The sequence below is a fragment of the Malurus melanocephalus genome, unplaced genomic scaffold, assembly GCF_030028575.1.
Source record: "Malurus melanocephalus ecotype Western Australia unplaced genomic scaffold, MMel_1.1 scaffold_3, whole genome shotgun sequence".
Classification (NCBI taxonomy): Eukaryota; Metazoa; Chordata; class Aves; order Passeriformes; family Maluridae; genus Malurus; species Malurus melanocephalus.
The window spans coordinates 4,425,283-4,445,119 of NW_026623235.1; the positions used below are offsets into that span (position 1 = coordinate 4,425,283).

At 39.7% G+C, this 19,837-nt stretch overlaps 1 protein-coding gene across 4 annotated transcripts in view; it reads left to right on the forward strand.

The window, feature by feature from the left end:
- Window positions 1-19,774, forward strand: part of COL14A1 (collagen type XIV alpha 1 chain) — a 111,152-nt gene extending 91,378 nt beyond the window's left edge. Inside the window, exons 41-49 of one of the 4 annotated variants that reach the window (XM_057368034.1) lie at window positions 4,991-5,044; window positions 5,927-5,998; window positions 8,090-8,125; window positions 8,538-8,604; window positions 9,095-9,283; window positions 16,322-16,399; window positions 17,327-17,482; window positions 18,838-18,930; window positions 19,021-19,774. In XM_057368034.1, coding sequence (XP_057224017.1) covers window positions 4,991-5,044; window positions 5,927-5,998; window positions 8,090-8,125; window positions 8,538-8,604; window positions 9,095-9,283; window positions 16,322-16,399; window positions 17,327-17,482; window positions 18,838-18,930; window positions 19,021-19,160 — 885 coding nt within the window. In that variant the 3' untranslated portion in view covers window positions 19,161-19,774. Of the gene's footprint in view, window positions 1-4,990; window positions 5,045-5,926; window positions 5,999-8,089; window positions 8,126-8,537; window positions 8,605-9,094; window positions 9,284-16,321; window positions 16,400-17,326; window positions 17,483-18,271 lie in introns of all 4 variants that reach the window. The other 3 variants (XM_057368051.1, XM_057368025.1, XM_057368041.1) reach the window with 3 other exon arrangements.
- Window positions 19,775-19,837: the final 63 nt, after the last annotated feature.

Below are 19,837 nucleotides of genomic sequence, written 5' to 3' on the forward strand. Positions count from 1 at the left end.
AAAGTTATTGTTAGCATAGWACTGAATTTCTGTCTACAGCAGAAATTCATTATGAAATATAACTTTTCAGTTTCATTTGAGTAAGATTTACATATTCATGATCCCTTTTTTGGATATGTTAATATAACTTGAACTTCAGAGAAGTCTGTAACTTCTTTGATTTTTCTGAACTTGTTATAAAAAATCCCCATCCCTGTAGCAAAACATGTATTTGAACTCACTATTATGAATTTAAACATTGGCATATCTTTATGTCTAGAAGTAATTCCATTGAAGTTACAGTAGAAATTGGGCAATAGATAGATGGTTCTTTTCTTTAAAAATCAAGACAAGAAAGGCATTTTATATAGGTAAAGATTTACACATCAGATGAACAACATAATTAGAGGAGTAGCCTTCTAAYTTTTTATTAAATAATGGTGACTTATGGAAGTAAATATATCCTTTTTTTCCTGCTTTATAATACTGTGATATCTTCTGGTTTTACTTTTTTTTTTGTCTTCTTTTTGGCTGCATTTGAATATTTCCCTCTAAATTACCCAACTTTCATGTCACCTATTCAACCCCGGACAATAGGGACCTGGAGCATGATGAGCATTTTAATTTTTGCCGTGCTCTGTGTAGTCTTGGTCATGGACAGGTTGAGGTGACGGTGCTGAAGGTTGTACAAGTGAGAGCTGTGTGCCTCCTCCCTCTGYATTCCTGATCATGGGGGACAGCGAGGTGCCTGCAGTTCATGAAGAAGAGAGCTCAGTGTTTTGATTTCTTCTGCAGCTGATTTTATGTTGAGCAGTGGATGCCCTCAGCCATGCCTTGATGCCAGCCAGCAGTTCAGAAGTGTTCAGGTCTGTTTTTCCCATATGTGGGAGTCAGCAGGTTGTTGCACAGAGRTGGCATTCCAGAGAAAASCCAAGGAAGAGTCGTGCAGCAAAGKCTTTYGATACAGCCTGGAAAGGTCRTGTGGTGATTATTCTGTAGAATATCCCACTGTTGTCYATAAAGAGGTGGAGCAATTACATAAATTGCCTCTTTTTATAGATATGGTAATAATGTTTGTTCCTGTGTTCTCTTTCTTCTGCTGTTGATCACAGGAGCTGGATAAACAGCCTAGAGCTCATAAAATTATGAGGTCTCTGTGCAGCCCTTATGTAAAGTTGGCCAGCAGTAATTATTTCTCTGGCAACAAATAATTATGCTATACTGATTTTATGGTGGTACAACTCATTGAATTCCTGTGAAATTATGACAACACAAAATTGCTTTTAATGGGCAAAGACCCAAACCAATTATTTCACCGCAGTCTCTTTGAAGACCCAGCACTTGATAAAGGGATAATTCTGAAGGGCATAACTGCATCAGCAGAGGGGAGCAGCAAAATTCCTGAGCAGTAAATTGCCTTTTTCTATAATGTTCSTTTTGTTTGGTTTCCTTTTGTTAGGCCAAGATACCAAACTGTTTTGCAAGTATTATATTACTAGAACTGAGATTTKCTGTGTTATTCTTAGTTTAGTTATCCCTTCCTCTTTAGTACTTCTTGATTATTTAAATATTTTAATTACAGTGGTACTAGTGCTGTAAGGTACTTAGGCAGATGGCTAAATCACACTGATTTTAATGAGAGGTAAGGGTAGGGCTGATATTTATTGGGAGATCTCTGAGAACTTTGCTGAACTGGGTATAATTTGATATTAAACTCATGAAGTGCAGGAATGGAGATTGTTTTCTTCAGTTCCTAATGGTTGGAATAATTTCACTTTTCCAGTTTCTTTTCTTTTTGTTTTGATTTCTAGTGTTCATACTTTSTGATTTTATTTTTGAAATCAGTTGATAAAAGGGGTCGATTTTCCTTTCTTAATGTTGTAATTCAACTCTTAATCTGTAAAGTTTCTTTTTGTATTTCTGAACTTCTGGGTTTTGGTCCCTGGTTAACTTACTTTTTCTTGGGTTTTAATACCTCATCAGGAAATAGAACATCTTCCCTGTCAGTTGTGTGAATACATACAAATGTTATTTTTATAATAACATACCCTCCCTATGAAGAAGAATGGGATGTAATAAAAATGAAATGTGAAAGTTGAATCAGAGTGAAAGGAAAGGTTTTTTTTTTCTGATAGTAAAACAAGTATTCTGAATATGCATGATAATATTTTATATTTGTCTGGTAACTTGGTTAAATCTACATCTCTCATCAGCTTCTAGAGTGTCAGAAAAGGGTTTTATAAACATCAAATGATCTATTTTTATTGTAAGGCTGTAGATGTGGTTATTTGGTATCCTTTTTTGCTGCCCTCTGTTTGTAGCTGGCAGTGTAGTGGAGTTTTACTAAAAAGAACAGATCGTGTTTCTCCACCARCAGTCCCAAGCATTTCATGTTGAAAGACAGAGCTTGACTTGGCAGTCATGGGTTCCAGGCTGAAGGGTTATTTAAAGGCTCTACAGGAAACTTTTTCAAGCTTGGCTCAGTAGCTTTAGCTAAGTTTAAGGTATCTAGTCCTACTTGAAAAGTCACCTCTCCACAAGTTCCCCCAGACAAATAACAGGTTACAGAAAGCTCAGGGGTTTATTATGAGGTCAGCAGCAGTACTGACTTCAGCAGACTTGAGATTTTACAGGGAATGTCATTTGTATATTGGCAAATAAAACCCCTATAAAAATTCTGTCAGAGCTACACTGTTTCTCTATAACTTCTTTTTCATGCCTTTAGCAAAATCTGTCTTGATTTAACTTTCCAAAATGATATATACCTTGATTCTATGTCACACATCAAGATTTGTCCCATCCTGCTCTTGCACCTGCAGTTCCACGGGGGTGAAGCAGTGGCTTTGTACAGAGTCATTTCTATCCTGGATGTGACAAAGTGCTGTTGTGCTGTGTAATTCCTCCAGTCATTCCCCTTGGATTAGAGATGGTTAAGCAAAGAGGAGAATTCAATAAATGAGAGATTAAATAACATCTCTACAGCTTCAGTGCTCAGAATACAACTTTGTGAATTCTCACTGTGCTCTATTTTCTTCTGCATTACACACACCAAAAATTATGGGAGAAAGAGCCAGAAGAAATAAATTCCCAGTCTTCCTGCCAATTTCCTGGTACTTACTAATCTCTGCTTTCTACTCAAAAGTTCAGAATGAGTGTCAGATCCATTCTGGCCWTCAGGTGGGCTGAGTAACATCATCTTCAAACCCTGTTGGCAGCACAAACAAATATCTTTGGACTTTCACCAGCATATTACCRTATTCTTTCTTGAACCAGGCTTTTCTTTGACTTGATTTATGTACAGCAATTTTCACATCTAGCAAATACAGTAGGAGGTGATCTTTTGTGGGCGATACAGACACTATGCCAAGAGAAACAAACCCTAGAAGAATAGACAGGAGGTGATTACTGAGCAGCCAAGAGTAARAACACTGCTCAGAAGAATGAAATTGCGAAATATATTCCAAGAAAATGTAGTTCTGATCATACTGTTAATTCTACTCTTTGACTGGGATGGGAGAAGGGAAGGACATGCAGCTTTATTTTTCTTTAGAAGTTTGTATAAATCATAACTAGATCCTAGAAGTCAGTGGAAAGCACTGTATTTCCCTCCTTCTGGTTAAATTAAGCCCCTAAAAAAGGTCAAACCAGTTTTCATGCTGCTTTGGAACTGAGCAAAAATAAATAAAGGTTTCACATCTTTGCTTTAAAAGGTGAAACATAAATATGAAGGTATCAGCTTCATCTGGCTACACTGTGAAATAGAAAGGTATTTCTTTATCAATTCTAAGGATGCATAGATGACAAAAATTGACTCTGTGGCTGATTTTATCGTGGAAACACTCTGCCAGTAGAATTTTTAAAAAACCTTTCCAGGTAAATGGCAGATAATATTCCCTAGCCATTTTTTATGCCATATGATTGTAGATATGAATAATAGTTTCCAAATTATGCAAAGCATAAAACTAGTATGTTATATTCATTACTAAAACCACGTCAGAAAAAAAGATTTGGAAAAAAGTACCAATGAAAAAGTTGTAAATTTTTCTTCTGAAGTTCCATGAGATACTGAGGCCTGGAACGTTCTTTACTCTWGTGTGTCACCATAAACATTTTCAAACCTTTCAGCAATAAACCAAACACTTTTCCAGCATAAACCACCTTTAAAACTGATCTTGAGCCAGAGATAAAACTGTATTTCTCCTGTTTAGGCTGTGTAGTAATTAAAGAATTGCCTAATCATCAGGCTTGTCAGAAAACCACACTTCATGGTGTGTGGATACGAAATGCACATATTGGTTAATTTGTAAGAATACTTCATTAATAGTGTATTTTCTTCTACATCTGGTCAGTCTTTTTTTTCTGTGATGTACTTGCTCTCCAGTTTCCAAGTTATCTTTAGTTTTTGGCTCACATTTCTGGAAGCTCTGAGGCACGTTCCTAATGTAAACCACATGAGCATTCCCGCTGCTTCCTGAATCAGGACCTCAGTGATAGTTGGTGCACACGTACAGCGCTGCTGGGCAGAGAGACCCACTCTCCGTTGCCATCTTTCAGCACCTCATCAGTGGGACTGTGAATCTTGCAACCAGGGAGAGCAGATGTAGAAACATGACTTGTGGTAGAGAGCTTTGACAGCAAACCTGCTCTTTTATTTCCCTGCAGAAGTGTTCTAAGTGAAATTCACTCAGAGGTGAAAATTGCCAGTATGAAGAATTTTGTATTGTTTTTTCTTACTTGAAAAGTATTGTGAGACTAGCTGGACTTTTTAAAAAAACCTTGGTGACACTCCTTTTCAGAAGGAAACCCTTCTCAGGGCAAATAAGGGATTTTTTTTTCTAAGAAACCACTTCCAGCAATTATTAATTACAAAAAAAAACTAAACCAAAACCACAACAACAAAGCAAAACTAAACCAAAGAACAAATGTAAAAAATGTCTTTTAGATGAAAMAGAATATATTAATGAAGTACATATACAAAGCTGACGAAATTGCATTTATTTCTCTTTTATAGGGCTTTCCTGGCAAGGATGGACCCACAGGCCCACAAGGACCTCCTGGGCCAATGGTGAGTATTGCCTATGGAATTTGTTACTGTAAAAGTCAGCAGGATTTTGGGGGATTATAGGTCACACTSTTATCTATGCTACAGTGAATAGAGCAAGGCCAAGGGAAGTTAGAATTCTCATGATGTACAGAGTTGGCAGAGAGCTGCTTGTCCAGTGTAATTTCTCTCCACTCCTACTTAGCTCAAGAAAAAAATGTCTCCCATGGGAAGGGGAGAGAGTTGTTCTGTTAATAGATTGATAGCTTGTTTTTAGTCAACTAACTGCATTATGCAGAGGGAATTTCTGCCCTTAACATTTGAAACAAGACTTTATTTTTGTCAAAAATTCCAATTAGCACTGTTAGCTGAAGTGAAGTGCAGKGCCAAGTTTTCCTTGCTCTGGAGGCAGGAGGTGAGTGCAGGTGCTGTCACACAGTAATCCAGAAAAACAGCAGAGGCCATGTCCAGCCTCCAAAGCAGGATRTGTGCTGCCTTCAGAATCAGCCTCAGCCTTCTCAGTTGAGGCAGCTGAGCAAAGTTAATGCCTTCTTGGTGGATTTAAAAGACCATGTGAAGCTGCTGGTTGTACTGAGTATTCTCCAAGCCATCTTGTTGTTTTTACAAAGAACATTCTGAGTCACCCCTCCTTAACACAGCATTGACATCACAGGATTTAATCCAGTGGTTCAGCAATCTGTGTCTGTTCCAGAAAACAACACAGATTATTTTTCTCAAGTGCTTTCTTCAGAGCTGTGCTTTTGGTSCTCTTTTTCCTGCAAATTGTACTTCTTAGTCCTCTGGCAATCTCCAGTCTTTGACAGAACTGTCCGTGCACTTTTTCTCATCCGGATTCATGGCTGTTGATTGCCATCACCACTATTTCCTTCCTCTTTTTCCATGTAGGGCATACCCGGTGCTCCAGGTGTTCCAGGCATTACTGGAAGCCAGGGGCCACAAGGTGATGTTGGAGCTCCTGTAAGTAAAACTAACTAAAAACATTTCTCTATCTGCTGTTGTGCAATAGTTGGTTTCTGAGTTTGGCTACACTCTCTGACAGAAATCCATATTTATTGCTTAAAATCCATTTGCAGTTAGTGACTACGTGAAACATATTGGCCTTTCTTTGTTCATTCTTCATAATTAAATTTATTTGTTAATCTTACATATAATGTTGGCAATATAGGGATTAGAGAGTCAAAACACGGGATTAAAACATGTAAGTTAAAAGCAACTGTGAATTTGTAGCCTTTGTGTATTTACTTTCTCCTTTTTTTCCTCTGCACTTTAAGAAAATCTCTGGAAATTCAAGTGTGCCATTTATTAACATGAATATTTACAAAATAGTATTCTAATTTCCAAACTGTGAAAATATTACATTAATAAAAAACTGGCTTTTGTATTTACTCTGTRTTTACATCAGAACAAATGACTAATGACTAGAGCTTTTTCTAGACTGCTATTGCAAATTTGACCATCAGTTTAATTGAATGGAAAATTACATCCTTTACATCTAATGTTAGTGTTAGGAGCCTCAAATGTTTAGTTTGTCTCTCAGATATTATTTTTTATTATTAYTAAACCTGCCCACAGAAGAAAACARTTAGATTGGAAGAAAGGAATATAGTTATGAAATGAGTGTGTAAATTATGTAAACTAGAATATTTCTAGGGAACWTCTTTTTCTCTGTAACAGTTCAGATAATATTATGTATTATGTAACATTTGACAATTACTTAATTTTAAAGCCTGTTCAACTTTTTTCCATCWATCACAGTAAACATTCTGTTTTATTTTTAAAGACATCAGAATGGGACAGTGTGCATTTCTGACTTTACTTGTAGAATAGAGATTTTTTTTCTCAAAATCTAGTTTGGTTTGGAGATTTAAGCCAATGCAAGCTTTTTTCATTTGGTTAAGAGGAAATGAAATTAAATGGACTGATACTACATAAGCAAAMATAATAACCTAATGCTCAGTTGTGCATAGTTTCAAACTGTAATCATGGAATCTGCAAAGGAGATTTGATGAGCTATAGAACTTTTACTATCAATATATAACATGTTGACTATTCAGTTCCTGTCCAAACACATGTTCCAGATATTGAACTAAATTTTCTAGAATGTAGATACTCCTGTGAGTCATGTAAGAGCTCTGCTGTGCATGTTTAAACTCTAGTAGTACAGGAAAAATCAGTTAGGTGGCTGAAAATTACTGAGCTTCAATAACTGTCAATTCCAAAATGTAGAGTAATAGAATAGAGGCTTTGGAAATAATTTTGCAGTCTTTGCAGGAGTTTCTTCTCYCCAAGGATAGACTAAGCTATGCTTTAGCCATCTATCAGTCGTTTGGTTACCCACAGAGCTGCACAGAATGGTCTGAGTTGGAAGGGACCCACGAGAATCATCGAGTTCAGCTCTCAAGGGAATGGCCCATAAAGGCATCAAACCCAGGACCTTGGTTCATTAGCACCAGGCCCTGACCAACAGAGCTTTCTTCACTTCAGGAAGAAATTCCTGAATTTCCCAATTCTGGGAAATGTGCTTCCCAAAAAAACCAGACACTGGTGAAGTTGTAACTGCCTAGACAATTTGTTACAATCCATAATCCCCCTCATCATTACCATTCATGTCACTTGTAATTTTATATGCTATTTAATCCCATTGCTGACTCTGTGCATAGTGGATGAAGAGTTTCAGTACAGCAAATTTCAGGCTATTTTGATTTTTTTCAGGCTATTTTGCTATTTTGCAAAAAAATTGACCTGTTTCAGCCATGTGAAATGCATCCTGTGGTGGCCTGTCCTTGCTGCCATCTGATCAACTGAATTCAGTGTGTGACAAACACCTGAGAAAATCATTGTTCCCATGTAATTGCCAAAGGTGAACATTTTGTTGAGTACTAAAATGATAGAATTGTATTTGTTGCTGCCACATAACCTCCTGATAGGTTGTTTATTGTTTTTTTTTTTCTCTCTTTACTGTGAATCTGCAAGGAAGACAATGTTTAGATGTAAAAAATTTTGAGCAGAACTAAAGGGGAATTAATTTTGTATTGAATCTTTCCATAGGGTCCTCCTGGAGCTAAGGGTGAAAGGGGTGAGCGGGTAAGTCTATGCTCATGTTAACCATGGCTTTTTTTCCTGCCTTGCCTTCTGCCTCATAAAGAGCTTTTCCCGACAATTGATGTTTCTCAGACACAATAGTTTTCTCTTTGCAATCAAGCAAACTTTCCTTCTTTTTCAGACATGGTTTATACATTAATGTTTTGAAGGTGAGAAGTATGTGGCAGTAAGCCTGTCTCCAAATCTCTCATTAGGGTTATCTTCTCAGACCTCTGATTGCTGGCCAAAAAGAGTAATGGGAACTAATGAAATCACAAAATTCTTTGGCTTTCTTTTCTCATCTGTGAGGATATAATGTCTCAGCAAYAATAAATATCTTTTGTTGCTCAAAGTGCTTTCAGCACAGAACTGATTCAACAAATTGTTTTCTGACACCGCTGCTGTTGTTATCCAGGGYGATCTCCAGTCCCAAGCAATGGTCCGGGCTGTTGCTCGTCAAGTGTGTGAACAGCTCATCCAAGGTGAATACATGAATAGTGCATATGCTTCTCTCTCTAGAATGGGTCTTTTCCTGCCACAAATATGACACTTTAAAAAATATCTGAGGGGATCTGTGTGTTTTAGACAGGATTTATGTTCCAACTAGATTTATGTTCAACTGGATTTATGTCCAACTGAGCTGATTAGCATCAGGCATCTAAAAAGCTGGAATTGTCTCCAAGTTATTACAATATACAGTACCTTCTGCTGCAATGATTTAAATTTTTTGTAGACATAAAATACGAAATCCCCAATACCCTTACTAAAGGAAGAAAATAAAATTCTGCACAATAGTTCTTAATTTTCTGAGTACTCGCTAAACTGCTGTTTCTCCCTCAACAAGCATACAACTTCACAATACCAAAACATGACAGTCCACAGCCTTGAGAAGCTGCCAGTGCTCTGTTCACACTTTGCTGAACCAGATTTTCCACTGCAACTTGAAAATTATGACCTTTTTTTCCCTGACAGGTCATATGGCAAGATATAACTCAATTCTGAACCAGATTCCAAGCCAGTCTGTCTCAACACGAACCATTGCGGGACCTCCTGGTGAGCCAGGTCGCCCAGGGGCTCCAGGGCCACAGGGTGAGCAAGGATCACCAGGCATGCAGGGCTTTCCAGGAAACCCTGGGCAACCAGGAAGACCAGGAGAAAGAGGTAGGCTTCATATTTCACACATAAAAAWATTATTTCCTGATACATTCTAATAGCTTTTGTGTCCTGTGTAAATCTGAAAGCAGCAGTTTTTTCACTAATTGATTGGTGAGCTTAACACAGACCATAATGAAGTCTCTGGAGACTATCTGTCATGAGGGCCATGCAGGCTTTGCTGAGTATGATTTGGAAGGATCAGACAGAGGTTTAATGTTTAAACTGCTGAAGATTGGTGGACTCTAATTTTGCACATCCCATCACAGACATGATCATGTTTCATCTTAGTAAGACTCTGAAGTGAACAGATTCTCTAAATGTATAAACAAAAGAGCAATTGAAGAAAGTCAGGTGCAAAACTGACGTGTATGTTGGGAAAAGGTTGAGCTTCTCTGCTAACTTGAAACGTGTCAGTTTGGGTATTTCTGCATCATGACTGTCTGGAAGGAGCAAAATCAATAAGGAGGGAAAAAATCTGAGTTTGAGGGGTAGAGAGCATTAAGAAGAGAAAATGAGAGAAGAAATACACACATTTACAAGAATTCTCTTCTGCATTCTTACATGTAGGCTTGATCCCCTTCTCCTTTCTGRGCAGTCTAATAACACAAACAAGCTCCACGTTGGATTTACTTTCTCTCTGTGCAGATTTCTCACAATCTGTAATTGTGAAAGTGCTTCGAAGAACATTACATGAGGAGGTGACCAAAAACCCAAGAGACAAATTTGATATTCAAAAGCAGTGAATTGTTGTTGCTGTTTCAAAATCTGCTAACTGGGATTTTAATTAATTGCTATGAARGCTGTTCAGGAACTTAATAGTTTCAGTTCACAGTAGCCATTATGACCAGAGTTCAAACATTGTTTTTAATAGAAAGTCTTTGAGAGAACTTATGAGTCTTGTCCTCAAGACTGTAATTCCCATTACCATTTTGGAAAAGAGAGGCAAGGTTTCAGGTACTGACCCATCAGTCATGCTGCTGTCTACTCCAGCTGAGCAAAAACCAGACATTGTCCAGAAAGGAGAAGGAATGAGGGAGCATGAGACAAGTAGAAAAGAAGATTGAAGAGACAGCAATTGAGGAATTGACTTTAAAGGGTGATCTGGAGACACTGAATGCAGATTTCAGGATACTTGAATCCACTTTAATACTAACATATTTAAATGGCTTCTTGGGAAGAGATTGCTCAAGCTAGGAYTTCAGGAATGGGGCAACSAAAATGCCCAGCTACAGMAGAGGAATGTGTCCATCATTTAGCRTATATTTTCCAATTCATTTGCTGTGCTGAGTTCCAGACATGCTGAGGTCCATGTTGTACKGCTGTGAAATCACAGAGTGATTAGATATAGTCATTTAAATGAAACAGGATGTGGGTCAGCCCACTGCAGTCAATATTAATGGATGGGAAGCAGCACTGGCAATAGATTTCAGAAAGGGTAAAAATTCCTCTCTATTACCCTTTTCTCCTCTGTATGGATAACTGCTGTTAAAAGGGACTGATTTTGGCAGGCAGTACTTGTGGGGAGTTTTATACTTGGTAGCGAGAAAGCTCTAATCAGACATCCTTCAGAAATACAGTCAGCCAGAGCTCTCTGCAGATTTTCATAAAATGTGATWCCAAACATTGGGAGTATTTTACAGTATTTGCAGCTTAAAATGAGGTTGTTTCATGAATCAAAAATCCATGTATAAACTTTAAGACAAAATAATTGGCTGCTTTATTTGGAGTGAAAATGGATTTAGGGACATTCATGTAACAGGAGCCTTGAATAGGATCTGGAAGAAAGAAGAAGGASCTCCTTCAGAAACTAGACAAAAGTGCATAATAATTTATTACTCCTTGAGGATTTAATTTCTTCAGAAGCAACTGAATGTGTGTTTGATGTAGTAGCACTTTATTGAGCAGGAAGAACCTTTTGCTACCGACCCTTGGGATATTGCTGAATCCATTTCTAAGGAATTGCTCTAAGCTAACCCCAAAATGCAAAAATTAAGATTAAAAATTATTTTATCCAGCTTCATGCTTATGGAGAATGATTGAAAGTTTTTCATGCATTTCCAATTCTCACTTTACATTTCATACTGGGAAGTACAGTCTAAAATTGCTCTGCTTCTGGATGGAAGGAAAGGTTTTTGAGTTTCTAATGACTACAGAGGAGGGTAAATGGAGTCAGACTCCATCCCTTGCAGTGTTCTGAAGCATTGTTTGCATTTAAATTTTTCTGCAAACACAATGTATAGTCCTGCCCTGAAGATGTCCAGCCAGCCACCTGGAAGTCTTTATGAGCAATGTGTTTCTTTTCATTGATGTCATCAGCATTTTGGTTGTGTATGAAGCCAATTTAATGTTCAAGAACAGTGCCAGATTAGCAACTCTGAAAGTCAGGCTCTACCTCTAAGTTCAGAAAAAGCCCTGCAACAGAGTGTGCTAAGAAGAAAAAGCCATTTAGAAGGAAAAAAACCACCTGTTTGCTTATCTAGTAGTGTTGGTTTTCCTGTCAAACTCTTGGGATTGCTGCAGGAGCCTGTTCCTGGCTCTGAGCTGAGTGCCAAGGTGCTGGCAGAGTAGGAAGATAAAAGGTGGGGGAAGGCTGAATGTTTTTTCCTGCTCACCTCTCCTGCTACCACCTATTCCATCCCAGCCTGTAAGAAGGGAGCACTTTGGAAAGCAGGGGGTGGAATTGGTTAGAAATGGTTGCACCAAAGAGCTTCCCTGGAAAATGTCAGCAGTGACAGACCCAGTGAACTTCCCTGCTCACCTGCCTGGCCAGAAGCTTCTTTCCCCTTGCTTAYCTTGTCACTCTGCCAAGCGTTAATCAGATGTTTTGGAAAGAGACACGGATTGAGAGAGTGTTTTRGAGTTCTGTTAGAAACCTCCACTCAAACTTCTAGGTCCAGGAGGTCCCATTCCTGGGTGGAATTCCTCTCAGTAGTAACACACTGAGCTTTCCTTCCAAGAAAGACCACCTCAGTGAGAAAGGACAAGTCGTTCTCTTGACAGATTCAATTATCAGTGTCTGTTGATAGCTGAGAGGCCACGTTGTTTTACCAAGCCCCTACAGTGCATAATCCCAGATAAATTGCTAGAATTTTGCTCTTTGCTTATTTGCATAAGTATAGGAGTTTGGAAAAAACCCAAACACTGATTATTCACAGCACTCATYTGTGTTTTAATTTTAACTACTTTACAGATCTGGTTTCTGTATTTCTTTCAGCTGATTCGAACATACTTTGTTGTGATTTTGTTTAAGAACTGGGGCTTAAACAACTCATGTCTGGCTTCTGAGTGCCCAGGATGTAGTTGAACCTCTGCAAAATAATATAAAAACCAAAAGAGTCAACATGTTTTTTTTTTTCTTTTTGATTTTCAGTTATTTTTATCATATATGTGTAGTTTTCTCAACTTYGAGGAAAAATGGAAAAGCCATAGTAAAAATTATTCTGAGGCACTGCWAGCTTTCAGATGTTGTAAAAGTGCAGTTCTTTGGATGGACTTCAACTCTTATGTGGCCTGAAGTGGTGCATAAAACTTGTAGCTACTCAGCCCAACCCACTGTGATTAAAGTACAATAAATATGTAAGCTGTCACTGGGAAAGTTACTGTTCTCAAGCAATGCTTCATCCTTATTTACTTCCTGGCTTCATATGAAAGAGYCAGTTAAACATGTGTTATCAAAAGCCACGTTTACAGCTGTGATGGCAAAATTCCAATGGAATTAAATGGAACTTTTGCCAGTTGAGTGAATTAAATATTTTTATTTCCAGTTTTAGCTTCATCTGGATTAAAAAAGAAAAAAATCACAACCCTGTGTTATTATGCACTATGCTCACAGCTGGACATCTTTTAAAGAGGACATTTTTGGTAACAGTTTAATTTTTCTTGATTGCAATATGTAGCTCTCATAGGACAGTATTCTCCTAAAGACAAAATTAGATAAAGAACACCTGAGATTTCCATTCRTGCAGAAACCATGGAAATTTAATTTTCTTTGCTTGAGAATGTGTTCATGAGCTTTCAATAACTGATGCTACCAGAGTTAYCTTTATGAGGCATTGGAAATAATTRATTTCAGTTACTTGTAATCTCCATGGGGACRTTGCTTATTGTATGGGGACAAGACATAATCCCATGGTCAACCCATGGTTGACGTGAATGGGAGAAATAGTTCTATGGTATTGCTGAAGAGTGTCCAGAACATAAATATGAAAACAGTGCCAGGGACCTGAAGGCACTCTTAACTCAAATGGSAGGTTTTGATAGACACTTTTCATCCTGTGGTCAATTAACCACTGYTCTAATGGCACCAAAGATGACTTAGGTGAATTTTGAATGTTATGCCATTTATTAGGAGTGAGCCAAGATGTCTGTGAGTCTGCTTAGTCCCTTAGGGAAGCCCATGGCTTTAATTCATGAGTATTTTGCTTTAGGAGTAGGATATTTTTGTGTCGGTGTTTATGTTCTCTTTAACTCAGGTAGACTTCACTGGAAATCAGACTAAAAGAAACCTGAGGCAGACTTTTATCTTGGCCTTCAGTTTYTGCTTTCAAAGAAGGTTTGCCCTGCACAGGGGATTCATCATTTGTTCCAGAATGAACATTYTCTTCTTAGCCTCAGTAGATTTGTTCCACGTTTAGCATTTCTTACTGACATTTTATTTTGTGAGCATCACACACGGGTGTGTAGTATTGTGTGTGTTAATAATTATAATTGAGTGCCTGGCAGGCCATGATTTCAAAACATCGTGGCTGTTGTCTTTGAAGTCACCAAGTAATGTTAGCATGCAGCAGATAAGCAGTGGCCCTTGTACTAAACATCTGTGTTGATTCCAGATGTTGTAATGGGTCAGTCTCCTCAAGATAAATGCAATTCACACAAAGAAACTTTGCCTTTGGCAAATAGCAAGGCCTTTCCTTGCAGGTCCTGTGTGGTAGGAGGTTACAAGGCCTGCAGCACAGGTACAGAATTGCAATAGATGAGTTTTTGCATTTGATTGAAGCAAGTCAGGGCTAAGCAAATTTCAGGCATCTGGAAAAAACACCACCACCCTCCCCTCAAAATTATGCAGTTGAAGGAAATAAAAGGCACAAAAGGGAAACCGGCAGTACCTTAACTATGCCAGGACAGTGGCAAAGAACCTTGTAGAGGTAAGACAAAGAGCTCATCAAGCTTTGGTTAAAAATGATGTGCTTAGTGTGGATTTACTGGTTGCAGTGGTGTGGTCTGTGTTTTCCATGGGATTGGGTCACACAATATATTGTCCTGGAAGCCTCTTGCTCCTGCTGAAGACCAGAACTCCTCAGAAGATATTGACTGATATCTTATTTGATAAACTTGATGTTTATCATCATAATGAGAAACAATTCTTTGTCAGTGCTATATTTTAATTACATCTTTTCCACACTTACACTTTTAATTTACTTATTTGCTATCATTGGAAATTAGCTTAAGAAGGAATAAAAGATCTATGACTTCTTGAGGGGAAACCTTGTGAGGAACAGCTGAGGTCACTTGGTCTGTTCAGCCAGGAGGAGACTGAGGAGAGACCTCACTGCAGCTACATCTTCCTCATGAGGGGCAGAGGAGGGGCAGGCAGTGATCTCTTCTCTGTGGTGACAGTGATAGGAACTGAGGGAACAGCCTGCAGCTGTGTCAGGGGAGGTTTAGGTTTGATATAAGGACAAGCTTCCTCACCCAGAGGGTGTTTGGGCACTGGAACAGCTCCCCAGGGCAGTGGTCACAGCACCAAGCCTGACAGAGCTCAAGACAAAGCTCTCAGGCTTTGACTCTTGGGGATGGTCCTGTGTAGGGCTGGAAGTCAGATTTGATGATCCTTGTGGTGCCTTCCTGTTCAGCATATTCTGTAATTCTTGATTCATTGCAAAAATGAGGTGCTCTCCAGCTGTTTTGCCCCAAGAGGCAGCAGTAACCTGAGCAGAGGGGAAGGAAGGAGCCCACTCAGCAGAAATTGTAGATACTGCTCCATCCAGGGCAGCAGCTGTTTTCTTTCTGCTGTGTTGATGAAGGTGCTGTGTGTAGGCTTTGACTCTGAATGTGGGGAAGCTGTGAAGCCAGGAGAGCAATTACCGGTGCTGGGAGGGAGGTCTGGAAAATGGGGGGGAAGTCCCACAAACCAGCCTGGATTTGGTGTCTTTGAACCATCCAAATCAAACACGGACTTTATGAGAATTTCCAAGTCACCAGTGGAAACTCAGGGTCTGGAATTTATAGTTTTGACACCTACTCTAGTTCAACACTGCTTATTGTGATGGCTGCATATAGAAAGTGTTTTTATGGGATGCCACAGAGGTAGTGCAGAAGGAGATGGAAAGCTGGAATTAGGCAGTGCAGTCTCTGAATTACTGGMTTTGTGATCTCCATGGATCAGACACAGGGATAGATATTTAGTCCCATGAGCAAGTGCAGGAAGAGAACTCACTGGCTGTGCATGTTGGAATATCAGAGTTTCAGACTGGGAAACCCCTGGACTGGGCTTTATTTGGGGTCAGATTTTGACTGTGGTGAAAAACTTTTCTCATGTTTTAGCRAGACTCTGCCATAACTGGTAACAACTCTCTCCATGTATGTGTAGAACCATCTTGTGCTGAACCATTCTTTGGCRGGTGAATGTTTGAAGGAAAATTCATTGTAACACTAAAAATTTGACTTTTCTGGGCCACGCAGTAATTTATAAATAGCTACAAAGCCTGGAAGACTCTTCTGACTTACAACAGTGRCACCTTAGTGTAGTCCAGAGGCAGCTTTCTGCAGGCAGTGCAGCCAGGAAACTGGCCGATGCCTCTGCATACCACCTTCATGAAACCACCGTGGCAGCAGGAATGTTTAAGACCCCAGGAATGACATTTCTCTTGAGAGGGTGTCAGGGAAGGGATGGAAAAAGAACCAAATAATTTTTAATTTTCACCTCCTTCCTTCTCTGCCATTTGTTTTTAGATTAAAAATAACACATGGAACTATAATCCTGGTTAAATAATAAACACTGCTCACAGGTTTTGATCAGAATGTGACTCAGTACTATTTCCTCAGGTTTACCAGGTGAGAAAGGAGAGAAAGGCAGTCCAGGTGTTGGAACACAAGGACCYCGAGGCCCACCAGGATCCACAGGTAAATTTACATTTGAGGCATCTGGATTAGACCACTCCAACCCATGTGTGAAGCAGTTTATAGTAGCTCTGTCTTTCTCCTTAAGTACCAGAAGGGTTCAGGCACCTTAATTGTCATAATTTTCTTACTATGTAATACCATGTTTTGATGTGCCTCATGATGGTGTCACCCATCWCACAAGTATTTTCACTTTCCCTAAGATAAACTGCTTCTCCAAGCCCACTTTTTAACAATGTTTTAAGTATYTGTTTTTTCATACATGGGTTCTGGAAGGGTAAAAAATTAATCTGGACTAATTACATTTATTTTCTCACTGACTCAAGGTCATACCTAAATGTRAGTTGACAGACAAACATAGTAATTAAGAACATTATATCACATGGATTTATATTTGGGTCCTAAGAAAGCAGAGAGGGTGATATCTAGGTTTTGTTGAAACAGGAATAAAATTGCATTGACTTCATTATGATATTCTGGCCATCAGGCACTGGTATCAAGTCACAGCATTACCCAGAAACTGCATTGAAAGGGAGCGGGAGGAATCTATAGCTGTGGAGGCATCCAGGGCTGTCCTTTCCMTGTGAAAATCCCTTTCCAGAAGTCTGATGTTTGGTGAAACATTTGCTCTAGTTCTGGCTAAAAGCTGTGTCTGGCAAGGAAGATGAAGCAGCAGCCAGAAAGGAGGCTCATTGGGAGCGGGTCTCCTCTCAGGCTGCTGCTCTGTCTTCCTGGCCAGAGGCTGAAGTCTTTCCCTCAGCTTGCCCAGGGGAGTCAGAGCCAGGATCCCTTTCTCCTCCACTCAAGCTGTCTCCTGGAAGTGTTTATAGCGCACTCAGTGCCATGTGTTCCAAGCCAGGAAAGATGACCTCAAATCCCTGCTTTCATGGAAGACACTASTCAGRYGTTTCATCTTSCTGTTCTGTACAGGACCTCCAGGAGAAAGTCGAACTGGCAGCCCAGGACCACCAGGATCTCCGGGTCCACGAGGTCCCTCCGGGCACACGGGACCCCCGGGCTCACAGGGTCCTGCTGGCCCTCCAGGGTACTGTGACCCGTCCTCCTGCGCTGGCTATGGCATGGGAGGTGAGTAGCCAGGAGTCGGGGTAGCTGCTGTTTGCAGAGGTGGGGGTGGCATTTTCTAACAGCCCAAGTGAGATGGAGGCTACTGGTGAATCCTGCGCTAAAATGTGGCAGCTCCCTAAAAACCTGCGTGTCCAGCGTGGCTGTACTTTGTGGGACTGCAGCACGGAGAGAAGGTGACCCAGCGTAGTGACCAAAGAGAAGTGATCACCGTCTGATCTCAGCCTGTAAAACTGATCCTGTCTAGTGGGTTTTGTCCTGTGTTTGTGTAGTTGTATGAGCCTGCTCCATCTCAGTGGTCTGTGTTGAACCCTCACCACCTCATGTTTGTGACASCAGTTTTTACTTTTGTAGTTTTTCAAATGTGTTGCTCAACCTCCCCTTCCATGTGCCTCTGAGTGGCATGAGAGCATGACCTTTACTAAACTTGTAGTAGTGTAACCTGGCACGGGGATGCACGTGTCCATCATTAACCAGTGAAGCCACCTGGAGAAAATTATTCTTTCTATACCTTCTCTGTATCCTACTTTCCCATCTCCTTATAGCACGGAGAGGCCATGGGAAGAATGCAATGCAATTACCGAAAATTATCATCCAACCTAAAATCAAAATCTATTATTAAAGCACTAGCCATCACAAATGTTACACACAAGGCCTATTTGTTTGATGTTTACAGTTTAATCTGCCCCTGAGCTGATTTGTATGTTTTACTTACCTGAATGTTTTTGTTGTCGTCTCTTCCTATCCTTTTCTCCTCACTTCCCCTCCCCATTGTTCATTTCCTGTTTTAAGGCCCAATCCCTTACAATGGCTACGAATCCAGAAGGTGAAAGGCTCATTCTGGTTCAGGTCTCATTGGGCTGAAGGTCAGAGATGGATGCTGAACTGCTCTGTGCTTTCCAGCAACGATAATGACTACCACTAATGAACTTACAGCTGCTGTACATGCACTTGGCTTCCTGGCACTGCTAAACATTATTGCCTGACCCGTTTTTGCCTGCTAATCATGTATTCTAGCCCATAATTGGAATAAGCTATAGCAGGCAGAGTGTGCAGTGTGTAATGAGCACAGTATTACAACTGGACATTTGACAAATTCTGGTGGTGGTTTCCAACTAACTTGGCTGTCTGTTGGTGGGTTTCCAATTGCTCCAGCTCATTAATTTTGTTAAATGTTTTCATTGTTCCTTTATGTGAATAAAAGATGTGTATTTAAAGATTATATATATATATACTCACACACATGATATAGAAATATATCTATATATAAAATGTCAATTTCCTAATGAATGCTTTAATTTTCTACTCCCCTTCTCCTGTGTTAACCGTATGAATACTCTTGGTGGTGGTGGGTTAAGGTGGATACGGTGAGCCAACTGATCAAGACATCCCAGTAGTGCAGTTGCCACATAACTCCTACCAAATCTATGACCCCGAGGACCTTTATGATGGTGAGCAACAGCCGTACGTAGTTCACGGGTCCTACCCCTTACCATCCCCATACTCCCAGTCCTATCCATCACCTCATCTTGCTCAACCAGAGTTTACTCCTGTACAAGAAGAGATGGAAGCCGTTGAGCTGAGATCCCCGGGAATCAGTCGCTTCGCAAGGAGGATAGCCAAAAGGAGCGCCAAGACTCCAGCACGCACAGAGACCAATGGAAAAAGTCCCTCTCAGTGAACTCTTTCAAAAAGGGAAACGTTTTATGTGCATCTGTGTTTGGCCTTTTGTCCAGGTGCCTCACCTGTCACTGATGATGTTTACAGGCTCTTATGTTAAAGGAGAAAAAAGTGTACATGGCCAGTTGACACAACAAATAATGGTAATTATCTTGCATGCCAGAAGTTTAGTATGTTAGTGGGTTGGTGCTAGATGATGATGAAAGGTCACTTGAAGATCTTTCTCTGGAGTACTGTTCCGTTCACGCTTCAAGCTGTATCTAAAGAAATGTGTCCGGCTAGGTGGTGTACGTAGAACCATTCACTGAAATTAACGTTTTGTTATCCATTTCTTCCCAGCTGATTATTTTCTGTTTGTTTTGGATGGATTGCTTTACTAGCAGAATAACCTGACTAAATCCACTGGAGAACAATACATCAGGTTTCCTTGCACCTGGCTTATTATCCTTTTGCAAAGATCTCTTACATTAACAGACCATTGTTTTCTTAACTCACCTAAAATAGTACACAAGTATGTTCCATGGGAGCACACTAATAATTTATTGTGAACCTCTTTCATTTCTGTTTTGTATGCAAATAAAGGTGGCAAGCTTTTGTATGGTAATTATGTATTCATTTGATTTTCAACTCAAAACAATTGCATTATATCTTCAGGGGACAGAATGTTATCAGAAGGAA